This window comes from Oncorhynchus tshawytscha, linkage group LG26 (genome assembly GCF_018296145.1).
Source record: "Oncorhynchus tshawytscha isolate Ot180627B linkage group LG26, Otsh_v2.0, whole genome shotgun sequence".
In the NCBI taxonomy this organism is placed as follows: Eukaryota; Metazoa; Chordata; class Actinopteri; order Salmoniformes; family Salmonidae; genus Oncorhynchus; species Oncorhynchus tshawytscha.
Window position 1 is genome coordinate 38078335 of NC_056454.1, and position 13263 is coordinate 38091597.

Here is a 13263-nt window from a genome sequence, read left to right on the forward strand (position 1 = left end):
CACCGCACCACTGAACTGCATCACCATAATAAACAAAGTGATTAAGATCATCAAACCACTGTCATTATGTTTGTTTGATTGGACTAATCGGCCGTTGAATCAGCAGTGCATTGTTTGAATGCATTGATTAGAGGCAATCTGGCCTATTGTCAGTGGATCAGTGGACAAGATCAAACCAGGTGATTCAAATGTTTTATGAATCACAGACATAAGTTACAGTGAGTATGGAAGACTCTGAACTCACTGACACTCATGGGTATGGATGTCCTAAAGTGACTGTCACGATGAAACAAATCCCATTGAAGAACATTGATCTGTCTGTAGCACGTAGGGCAACGCATGGGGACAATCAAATCAAATCTTATTTCTTACATGCTTTGTAAACAACAGGAGCACATAGAATCACATAAAGAGATTGAAATTGAGATATATTCAGGGTGAGAATACAGACTGCACTTGTGACGTATGCATGGTATGCAAATGGGCCATCCCCTTGAGTGACAACTGGATCAGCCAATCACATCTCCAGGATCCCCTCCTCACCCAGTGAAAAATTACAATTTGGTGAGTTGGATGTTCTGGTTGTGTTTTTGATGGCAATTCTGTGTATTATAGCAACAGTAGTTTATTTCTCTGACTACCACATACCTATCCAGATAAGTAGTTTATTTCTCTGACTACCACATACCTATCCAGATAATTAGTTTATTTCTCTGACTACCACATACCTATCCAGATAATTAGTTTATTTCTCTGACTACCACATACCTATCCAGAAGTCAAAATATCTATGGTTATGACACTGCTATTTTGTCTTTAGAAAGCCTGAAAACATGACCTGCAGCAGAAGGTTGCCCAACACCTTGACTGACAGGAGGTGAGATGGGGAGATGGGGGTCTCTACTCACTTGTCCTTGGGGTCTTCAAATCCCTGGAAGACAGAAGAGAAGAGCAGAATAGAGACACTGTTGCCTGACTGGAAAATGACTGAATTTCAGGAACAGCTACAAACAGAGAAACGTAAGTGGGGCTACAGTTTATTTTGAAGAGAAAGAGGTAGAATCCATTCACACAGCCAGGTGTTGGCTGAAAATGGAAGTTGCTTCAACCAGCAAGACAAGAGACTGACACCTCTTCCAGCATCCTCTCTGCCCAAACTCCCAGTAAAAGATGCTGAAAAACAACAACAAAGGATTGTGTCCCGAATGACACCCTATTCCCTTCCTTTTGACCAGGACCCATAAAGCTCTGGTCAAAAGTGGTGCACTATATAGGGAATATGATGCCATTTGGGATGCACACAAAGTTGAGAACAACAGCTAGCCAGGCAGGCATCTTCCTAGGAAGATGAGTCAATAGTGGTTTTAGAGAAGACAGTCTTATTAACAACACATTAGGTGAACTGAAGAGTTTCGACATCTACTGTATCACGGACCTGCAGTGCACTCTACTGGATGAAGATATCAACAACAGCAGGAGATCAAATGTGCTGTACAGGTCCAAGAAACATTAACACGTCTCTAGTAGATAGTCGTCCTTTTTTCAAATCTAGGTTCCATCTATACTCCTACATTTTCCTAATTGTGAACTAAGCTGAACTAAGCTTTTTATTTTGGACATGGACAGAATGTCTGAATATCTTATAATAACATAAGCAATTCCACTGCCCTCTACAAACATAGAGGTGGAACATCCCCAAATACCAGCATTCTTTATTTTATATGGAATAGGACAACAGTGATTAATGACATAGTAGGAATGTACGACAGAAACACAGTGGTCAGCAAGTCATAAGTCATCTCCACTCCTCTGCCTGCCCTGCAGTGCTGCGAGGTTGGAGGACAGGGGCTAGTGTGGGAACTACTATCACTGTGACTCCCTTTCCCCTCACACAGACCCATTCTCTTTACCTCATGCCCTCTGTCACGCTCCCTCGCTCCTTGCTCCCACTATCTCTGCTCTTTCTCTACCTCTGCTGCTGTGTAATTTAGGAGCAGGGGGAGGAGAAGAGAGAGAGACAGACAGGAGGAGAGAGAGAGAGGAGCAGAGAGAGAGAGAGACCAAAACAGAGCAACAGAGACAGACAGAAACAGAGAGACAGAAACAGAGAGAGAGAGACCAAAACAGAGCAACTGAGACAGACAGAAACAGAGACAGAGAGATAGAGACAGACAGAGAGAGACATAGAGAGACAGAGACAGAAACAGAGAGACAGAGACAGAAACAGAGACAGAGAGATAGAAACAGAGAGACAGAGACAGAGACACAGAGAGACAGAGAGACAGAAACAGAGAGACAGAGACAGAAACAGAGAGACAGAGACAGAAACAGAGAGACAAAGACAGAAACAGAGAGACAGAAACAGAGAGACAGAGACAGAAACAGAGAGACAGAAACAGAGAGACAGAGACAAAGACAGAGAGACAAAGAGACAGAGACAGAAACAGAGAGACAGAGACAGAGGCAGAAACAGAGAGACAGAGAGACAGAGACAGAAACAGAGAGACAGAGACAGAGACAGAAACAGAGAGACAGAGACAGAAACAGAGAGACAGAGACAGAAACAGAGAGACAGAGAGACAGAGACAGAAACAGAGAGACAGAGGCAGAAACAGAGAAGCAGAGAGACAGAAACAGAGAGACAGAGACAGAGACAGAAACAGAGAGACAGAAACAGAGAAACAGAGACAGAAACAGAGAAACAGAGACAGAAACAGAGAAACAGAGACAGAAACAGAGAAACAGAGACAGAAACAGAGAAACAGAGACAGAAACAGAGAAACAGAGACAGAAACAGAGAAGCAGAGAGACAGAGACAGAGACAGAGACAGACACAGAGAGACAGAGACAGAGACAGAGACAGAGACAGAGACAGAGACAGAAACAGAAACAGAGAGACAGAAACAGAGAGACAGAGACAGAAACAGAGAAGACAGAGAGACAGAAACAGAAACAGGGAGACAGAGGCAGAAACAGAGAGACAGAAACAGAGAAACAGAGAGACAGAGAGACAGAAACAGAGAGACAGAGACAGAAACAGAGAGACAGAAACAGAGAAACAGAGAGACAGAGACAGAGACAGAAACAGAGAGACAGAAACAGAGAGACAGAAACAGAGAGACAGAGACAGAGAGACAGAGACAGAAACAGAGAGACAGAAACAGAGAGACAGAGACAGAAACAGAGAGACAGAGAGACAGAAACAGAGAGAGAAACAGAAAGACAGAGAGACAGAGACAGAAACAGAGAGACAGAGACAGAAACAGAGAGACAGAAACAGAGAGACAGAGACAGAAACAGAGAGACAGAAACAGAGAACAGAGAGACAGAGAGAAACAGAAACAGAGAGAGAGACAGAGAGACAGAAACAGAGAGACAGAGAGACAGAGACAGAAACAGAGAGACAGAGACAGAAAGACAGAAACAGAGAGACAGAGACAGAGAGACAGAAAGACAGAAGACAGAGAGACAGAGACAGAAACAGAGAGACAGAGACAGAAACAGAGAAACAGAGAGACAGAGACAGAGACAGAAACAGAGAGACAGAAACAGAGAGACAGAAACAGAGAGACAGAGACAGAAACAGAGAGACAGAGACAGAAACAGAGAGACAGAGAGACAGAGACAGAAACAGAGAGACAGAGACAGAGAGACAGAAACAGAGAGACAGACAGAGACAGAGAGACAGAAACAGAGAGACAGAGAGACAGAGACAGAAACAGAGAGACAGAGAGACAGAAACAGACAGAGACAGAAACAGAGAGACAGAGACAGAAACAGAGAGACAGAAACAGAGACACAGAGAGACAGAAACAGAGAGACAGAAACAGAGAGACAGAAACAGAGACAGAAACAGAGAGACAGAAACAGAGAGACAGAAACAGAGAGACAGAGAGACAGAGACAGAAACAGAGAGACAGAGACAGAAAGACAGAAACAGAGAGACAGAGACAGAAAGACAGAAACAGAGAAGACAGAGAGACAGAGAACAGAAACAGAGAGACAGAGACAGAAACAGAGACAGACAGAAACAGAGAGACAGAGAACAGAGACAGAAACAGAGACAGAGAGACAGAAACAGAGAGACAGAAACAGAGAGACAGAGAGACAGAGACAGACAGAGACAGAGACAGAGACAGAAACAGAGAGACAGAAACAGAGAGACAGAAGACAGAGAGAAGACAGAAACAGAGAGACAGAGACAGAGACAGAAACAGAAACAGAGAGAGAGACAGAGAGAGACAGACAGAGAGAGACAGAAACAGACAGAGACAGAAACAGAAACAGAGACAGAGAGACAGAGACAGAAGACAGAAAGAGACAGAGACAGAAACAGAGAGACAGAGAGACAGAGACAGAGACAGAAACAGAGACAGAAACAGACAGAGACAGAAACAGAGACAGAGACAGAGACAGAAACAGAGAGACAGAAACAGAGAGACAGAGAGACAGAGACAGAAACAGAGAGACAGAGACAGAAAGACAGAAACAGAGAGACAGAGACAGAAAGACAGAAACAGAGAAGACAGAGAGACAGAGACAGAAACAGAGAGACAGAGACAGAAACAGAGAGACAGAGACAGAAACAGAGAGACAGAGCAAGAAACAGAGAGACAGAAACAGAGAGACATAGACAGAAACTGAGAGACAGAAACAGAGAGACAGAGAGACAGAGACAGAAACAGAAACAGAGAGAGAGACAGAGAGACAGAAGACAGAGAGACAGAGAGACAGAGACAGAAACAGAGAGACAGAGACAGAAAGACAGAAACAGAGAGACAGAGACAGAAAGACAGAAACAGAAGACAGAGAGACAGAGAAAGAAACAGAGAGACAGAGACAGAAACAGAGAGACAGAGACAGAAACAGAGAGACAGAGAGACAGAGACAGAAACAGAGAGACAGAGCAAGAAACAGAGAGACAGAAACAGAGAGACAGAGAGACAGAGACATAAACAGAAACAGAGAGAGAGAGACAGAAACACAGAGAGACAGAAACAGAGAGACAGAGAGACAGAGAGACAGAGACAGAAACAGAAACAGAGAGACATAGACAGAAACTGAGAGACAGAAACAGAGAGACAGAGACAGAAACAGAAACAGAGAGAGAGAGAGACAGAGAGACAGAAACAGAGAGACAGAGAGACAGAAACAGAGAGAAACAGAGAGAGAGAGAGAGAGATAACTGAGTAAAGGGTCTAAATACTTATGTAAATCTGATCTTTCTGAATCTGAATCTGTCCCCAAGTATTCCAATGCATAAATAATGTGATCGTATCCCATTTAATCAATGTCGGAAACTATACTTTTTTTGTCAAATCTGGAGCAGCAGGTATAGCATCAATGTTAGAGTGTTGGGCCAGTAAACCTGTTGCTGTGCCCTTGAGCAGGGCACTTAACCCAAATTGCTCCAGGGGTGCTGGACAACGGTGACCCTAGCCGTGATCCCACTCCCTGCGGGTGTCTCAGGGGGATTTGTGATATGCACATTTGCATTAAAGTGTGTAACAGGAAAAATATAAGCACCTTCCAAATTATTATTATCTGTTCGTGATTCTTGCGGTCAATTTGCAGTGTGAAAATGATTTATAACTATCTTCTGGCCCCTGACTATCCGCTCAAGGAAAGATCGGCCCCGCAACATACGCCATAACATGACCGTCACACGTCCTTGGCTTTCTATAGTCCCTGGTGAGCACACACAAACACACAACAACAACCTGGCCCTGTTGTGAAGGACAGGAGTAAATATAGAGTATTCCTGAATTGGGGTGAGGGCAGCATGTTATCTCACCATCCTCTTCATCTCCTTAGAGATCTGGTTTCCTCCCATGTGGTTGTAGAAGGGCCGGTCGGTCCAGGGGCCCATGTTGTGGGTGACAGAGTTGGCTCGCTGACGGTTCATCTTGGCTATCATCGCCTTCTCTTCTTTCTGCAAGGCAAGGGAGACAGACTAATATACTTAGGGATGGTAATGGAAAAGGTCACTCTGGGAAGTAGTAATGTAAAATCCTTTATTAATTAACCATGAAAGGCGCATGTTAAAATGGCTTTACTGTCTACCGGTACCCAGTTCCCCCGGCTTGCCCACCGTTTCTACCCCTGACACAGACACAGACAGTATATTGTTTTTCTAGAAGTTGAATTTCATGCATCCTCACAATCACTAAATCTACTGTAAATCACTTAAATGTTTTTCAATGTTTCTTCTACAATGAAATATGGTTAAAGGTAGTGATATCTGATCTGGGATGAGTGTTGTGATTCAACCAGAACAGGAAATGTAGAGAACTCTAAAGCCTGCATCTTTAATGGCACCCTATTCCCTACAGTCTACTAGGTCTCTGGTCAACTGTATTGCACTCTATAGGGAATAGGGTCTCATTTGGGACGCACACTGAAAGTTATCACTAATGTAACAGCGATCATGAGAAAGAACCCATTCCCAGTTCACTGATAGGTTAGAATGGAGTATATAGCAATATGATATATCATGTGAAAACACACATGATATGTGAGCTGGGGTCAAAACTTGTGATATCGCCACAGGACTGATATGACGCACGCACGCACACACATGCACACACCTTTATTTATGTTAGAGTCACCCAGGTACCCAGAGTTCTTCCTGGCCAACTTAGAAGTTTATTTCCCATATGTAATTATTACATTAGACATCGTGCTCATATCTGTGCAATGAATACATTGGAGATCTTACTCTAGCTTACTCTGCTACTCTATGTTACTCTGTTACTCTGTGTTACTCTGTTACTCTGTGTTACTCTATGTTACTCTGTTACTCTGTGTTACTCTGTTACTCTGTGTTACTCTATGCTACTCTGTTACTTTGTGTTACTCTGTGTTACTCTATGTTACTCTGTGTTACTCTGTTACTCTGTTACTCTGTGTTACTCTGTTACTCTATGTTACTCTGTTACTCTGTGTTACTCTGTTACTCTGTGTTACTCTATGTTACTCTGTTACTCTGTGTTACTCTGTTACTCTGTGTTACTCTGTGTTACTCTGTGTTACTCTGTTACTCTATGTTACTCTGTTACTCTGTGTTACTCTGTTACTCTGTGTTACTCTATGTTACTCTGTTACTCTGTGTTACTCTGTTACTCTGTGTTACTCTGTGTTACTCTGTGTTACTCTGTTACTCTATGTTACTCTGTGTTACTATGTTACTCTGTGTTACTCTGTTACTCTGTGTTACTCTGTTACTCTGTGTTACTCTCTGTTACTCTGTGTTACTGTGTTACTTTGTGTTACTCTGTGTTACTTTGTGTTACTCTGTGCTACTCTGTTACTCTATGTTACTCTGTGTTACTCTGTTACTCTGTTATTCTGTGTTATTCTATGCTACTCTGTGTTACTATATGTTACTCCGAGTTACTCTATATTACTCTGTGTTACTATGTTACTCTGTGTTACTCTGTTACTCTGAGTTACTCTATGTTCATGTTACTCTGTGTTACTCTGTTACTTTGTGTTACTCTCTGTGTTACTCTATGCTACTCTGTGTTACTATATGTTACTCCGAGTTACTCTATATTACTCTGTGTTACTATGTTACTCTGTGTTACTCTGTTACTCTGAGTTACTCTATGTTCATGTTACTCTGTGTTACTCTGTTACTTTGTGTTACTCTCTGTGTTACTCTATGCTACTCTGTGTTGCTATATGTTACTCTATGTTCATGTTACTCTATGTTCATGTTACTCTATGTTCATGTTACTCTATCTTACTCTGTTACTTTGTTACTCAATTGTACTCTTATGTTACTCTATGTTAATCTGTTACTCTATGCTACTGTTACTGTCTTATCCCTTTCTACCCTTTTCTATACACACAAACACACAAAAACACACACACATGATATGACATGTTAGCTGGATTAGAGCCAAGAGCCAAGATATCGCCACAGGTCTGACATGATATATGACACACACACACACACACACACACACACACACACACACACACACACACACACATGATATGACATGTTAGCTGGATTAGAGCCAAGAGCTCACCACAGGTCTGACATGATATGACACACACACACACACACACACACACACACACACACACACACACACACACACACACACACACACACACACACACACACACACACAAGAGCTCACCACAGGTCTGACACACACACACACACATGATATGACATGTTAGCTGGATTAGAGCCAAGAGCCAAGATATCGCCACAGGTCTGATATGATATGACACACACACACACATACACATACACACACACATACCCTTTTCTGGCTGCAGCCCACGATGAGGTAGGTTTCTATGTTGTGTTTCTTCAGATAGACGTTCCTTGCTCCTCCTGATCCTGGCTCTACCTCATAGTCTCCACTCAGGTAGTTCAGAGTGGCCTTGGTGATGTGGATCCGCCTGGCACAGTAACACACCAATGACTTGGCACAATGGACAGGGATTGACAGTATTCATTCATTTCATGTTTATACCATAACAAATTATGATGTAATATTGTCATATTCATAATGTAGTGTAAATCTTTGTTTCCCATTTGACTTTTACAAGTTGTTCTTCTGTCAAATACAGCAAGACAATGTGAAGTCAGATGAATGAATGGGTACAGTACAGTATGTTCCACTGTGAACTGTATTCACTGAGACTAGGGTTAAGTTCCAAAATAAGAACGAATGCTCAATACATAGCTTCATTCTATGTGGTACTCTAAGCAGTATGCTAATGTATAATGGAACACAGCCTAGTAGTGTCATTGGGTGAGTGACTGTGTACTGGTTTGTTGTGATTGGCTGGACGTACCCTGCCGCACCCCCGGCCTCCATGTGATTGGCTAACGTGACATCGTTGGACCACACATCAAACTGCCACTTCCTGAGTCCCAGCACCCCACAGTGGACCCTGCCGCTATGGATTCCCACACGCATGTTCACGTTGACCCCTGTCACCTCTCTCACCAGCCTTGAGCACAGACAGAAACAATCAGAAACAACTGAGCACTGATTGACAGATTGACCACATCATCAAGCAATAAAAGGAAATAGTAAATTGAGAGAAAAATGACAATGCTTCCACAACAATAGCAAACTGAATCCACAGGAAATTCTCCTTCCTTGCAGTGAGGCTCCAGTATGTGTGTGACCTATCTCTGGCTAATACCTGACCGACTGACTTACCGACCACATGACTGAACAACTGACTACTGACCGACCAACCTACTGATCGACCACTTGACTGACCAACCATTTGACTGACCGACTGATCGACCGACTGACCGACTTACTGACCGACCGACTGACTGACCGACTCACAGACTGACTGACTGACTGACCACTTGACTGACCGACTAACCGACTGACCGACTGACTGACTGACCGACCGACTGACTGACCGACCGACTGACTGACTGACTGACCTACTCACGACCGACCGACCACTTGACTGACGGTCAGTCAGTCAGTCAGTCTGTGAGTCGGTCAGTAAGTCGGTCAGTCGGTCAGTCAAGTGGTCGGTCAGTCAGTCAGTCAGTCTGTGAGTCGGTCAGTCAGTCGTTCGGTCAAGTGGTCGGTCAGTCAGTCGGTGAGTCAGTCGGTCAGTCAGTGAGTCGGTCGGTCAGTAAGTCAGTCAGTAAGTTGGTCAGTCAAGTGGTCGGTCAGTCAGTCGGTCAGTCAAGTGGTCGGTCAGTCAGTCGGTGAGTCGGTCAGTCAGTAAGTCGGTCAGTCCATCGATCAGTTGGTTAGTCAAATGGTTGGTCTGCAAGTGAGTAGGTCAGTAAGTAAGTAAGGTCAGTAAGTAGGTCAGTCCGTCAATCGGTCGGTCAGTCAGTTGGTAAGTATTTCGGTCAGTATTTGGTCAGTCAGTCGGTCGGTCATTGTGTTGGTCAGTCGGTCGGTCAGTCGATCAGTCGGTTGATCAGTCGGTGAGTAGGTTGGTCAGTCAGACGGTCAGTCAGGTGACCGGCCGACTGAATGACCACTTGACTGACTGACCGGCTGACCGACCACTTGACTGACCGATTGACTGACTGACTGATCGACTGACCAACCGACTGACCGAACACTTGACTGACTGTATGACCGACCACTTGACTGACCGACTGACTGCCTAACTGACTGACTGACTGACTGACTGACCGACCACTTGACTGCGACTAACTGACCGACCGACCAACTGACCGACTAACTGACCGACCATTTGACTGACCGACAACTTGACTGACCGACCACTTGACTGACTGACCGACTGATCGACCAACCGACCGACTGACCACAGGGCAGAGCAGACAGAGGACAGGACCACAGTGTCTGTGTGGCCCCGCCCGTCCTTTATAATGACTCACCTCCTCTTACAGGAGTCAGAGAGAGAGAGTAGGGCAATGCGTTTGTGTGGTCTTTCTTTATTAGATATGGCCGGTGGCATACTGTACTCATCCAAACCTCATTATGACGTCAGAACTAATGTTCTAAGGCAGGGCCACCTCAGAGCAGTCGTTGACTCAACCTCTGCAGACACAAATTAGGCTAAGTGCCTCTTCGTGGGGATAGAATAAACTTGATTTGAACTTGCCAACTGTTTGGTTTCTCAGTACTGGGATTAAAGTAGAGTACAATGGAACTAATGCATACCTGCCTCCTACCACCTCTCTGGAACAAAGACCTGCACATTCTGTGGCTCTCCAGTACCAGGGTTAAAGACAAGGGTGTTTTACCGTGAGCTGTACTGGACAGAGCCAGACCAGACAAGGTCTGTTGTTTTCCATTGACATATACTTTTATATAATATAGACAGTTTACAGAAAACATTCACACCGGTTTACTTTTTCCACATTTTGATGTGTTACAGTCTGTTTAAAATGGATTAAATTGAGATTTTGTGTCACTGGCCTGGAATTGTGTTTAGATTTTTTTTAACAAATGTTAATAAAAAATTATAAGCTGAAAAGTCAATAAGTATTAGTATTCAATCCTTTTGTTATGGCAAGCCTAAATAAGTACAGGAGTAAACATTTGCTTAAACAGTCACATAATAATTTGCATTGACTCATTCTGTGTGCAATAATATTGTCAAACATATATTTTTTATGACTTCCTGTCACGTTCTGACCATCGTTCGTATGTGTTTTCCTTGTTTTAGTGTTGGTCAGGACGTGAGCTGGGTGGGCATTCTGTTTCATGTCTAGTTTGTCTATTTCTATGTCTAGCCTGATATGGTTCTCAATCAGAGGCAGGTGTTAGTCATTGTCTCTGATTGGGAACCATATTTAGGTAGCCTGGGTTTCACTGTGTGTTTGTGGGTGATTGTTCCTGTCTCTGTGTTTGCACCAGATAGGACTGTTTCGGTTTTCGTTACGTTCATTTACGTTCTTTGTTTTGTAGTGTTTGTATTGATTCCTGTTTTTACGTTTGTTTATTAAACATGGATCGCAATCTACACGCCGCATTTTGGTCCGACTCTCCTTCACCACAAGAGAACCGTTACAGAATCACCCACCACAACCGGACCAAGCAGCGTGTCAACAGGCAGGAGCAGCAGGAGAGGCAACAGGTGCAGCAGGAGAAGAGGCAACAGGAGCAGCCCAAAGAGGAGTACAGTATGGACTATACTTCTTGGGAGGAGATAGACAGGTGGGCGGTCGACCCAGGGAGAGTGCCGGAGCCCGCCTGGGATTCGATGGAGCAGTGTGCGGAAGGTTATCGGAGAATGAGGTTGGCGAAGCAAGCACGGCGGCGCGGACGGAAGCCCGAGAATCAGCCCCAAAAATGTCTTGGGGGGGGGGGCTCACAGGGAGTATGGCTACGCCAGGTAGGAGACCTGCGCAAACTCCCTGTGTTTACCGGGGGCTAGAGAGACCGGGAAGGCACCGTGTTATGCTGTGGTGCGCACGGTGTCTCCAGTGCGGGTGCATAGCCCGGGGCGGTATATTCCAGCTCCACGTATCGGCCGGGCTAGATTGAGCGTCGAGCCAAATGCCATGAAGCCGGCTCTACGCATCCGGTCCCCAGTGCGTCTCCTTGGGCCGGCTTACATGGCACCAGCCTTGCGCATGGTGTCCCCGGTTCGCCTACATAGCCCATTGCGTGCTATTCCACCTCGCCGCACTGGTAGAGCGACCAGGAGTATTCAACCAGGTAAGGTTGGGCAGGCTCGGTGCTCAAGAGCTCCAGTGCCCCTGCACGGTCCGGTCTATCCAGTACCACCTTCACACACCAGCCCTCTGGTGGCAGCTCCCCGCACCAGGCTTCCTGTGCATGTTCTCGGTCCAGTACCACCAGTACCAGCACCACGCATCAGGCCTACAGTGCGCCTCGCCTCTCCAGCGCTGTCGGAGTCTCCCGCCTGTTCAGCGCAGCCAGAGCCTTCCTCCTCTACAGCGCTGCTGGAGTCTCCTGTCTGTTCAGCGCAGCCAGAGCTGCCAGCCTGCATGGAGCAGCCAGAGCTTCCAGCCTGCATGGAGCAGCCAGAGCTGTCAGTCTGCATGAAGCAGCCAGAGCTTCCAGTCTGCATGGAGCAGCCAGAGCTGTCAGTCTGCATGAAGCAGCCAGAGATGTCAGTCTGCATGGAGCAGCCGGAACTGCCAGTCTGCAAGGAGCTGCCAGTCTGCAAGGAGCTGCCAGTCTGCACGGAGCTGCCAGTCTGCACGGAGCTGTCAGTCTGCACGGAGCTGTCAGTCTGCACGGAGCTGCCAGTCTGCACGGAGCTGCCAGTCTGCACGGAGCTGCCAGTCTGCACGGAGCTGCCAGTCTGCAAGGAGCTGCCAGTCTGCAAGGAGCTGCCAGTCTGCACGGAGCCGCCAGAGCTGCCAGTCTGTAAGATGCCGCCAGAGCTGTCAGCCTATATGGAGCAGCCAGAGCCGCCAGTCAGCGTGGAGCAGCCAGAGCCGCCAGTCAGCATGGAGCAGCCAGATCAGTCAGTCTGCCATGATCTGCCAGTCAGCCAGAATCTTCCAGATCTGCCAGTCAACCAGACTCTTCCAGATCCGCCAGTCAGCCAGACTCTTCCAGATCCGCCAGTCAGCCAGACTCTTCCAGATCCCTCAGTCAGCCAGACTCTTCTAGATCCGCCAGTCAGCCAGACTCTTCCAGATCCGCTAGTCAGCCAGACTCTTCCAGATCTGCCAGTCAACCAGACTCTTCCAGATCTGCCAGTCAGCCAGACTCTTCCAGATCTGCCAGTCAACCAGACTCTTCCAGATCCGCCAGTCAGCCAGACTCTTCCAGATCTGCCAGTCAACCAGACTCTTCCAGA

At 45.8% G+C, this 13263-nt stretch overlaps 1 protein-coding gene across 1 annotated transcript in view; it reads right to left on the reverse strand.

The window, feature by feature from the left end:
* LOC112224860 (adenylate cyclase type 5-like) overlaps positions 1 to 13263 on the reverse strand; it is a 131423-nt gene that overhangs the window by 17029 nt on the left and 101131 nt on the right. Inside the window, exons 6-9 of the mRNA XM_042306910.1 lie at positions 8821 to 8979; positions 8280 to 8421; positions 5795 to 5932; positions 909 to 931 (exon numbers count right to left, since the gene is read on the reverse strand). Of these exons, the coding sequence (XP_042162844.1) occupies positions 909 to 931; positions 5795 to 5932; positions 8280 to 8421; positions 8821 to 8979 (462 nt within the window). The remainder of the gene's footprint in view (positions 1 to 908; positions 932 to 5794; positions 5933 to 8279; positions 8422 to 8820; positions 8980 to 13263) is intronic.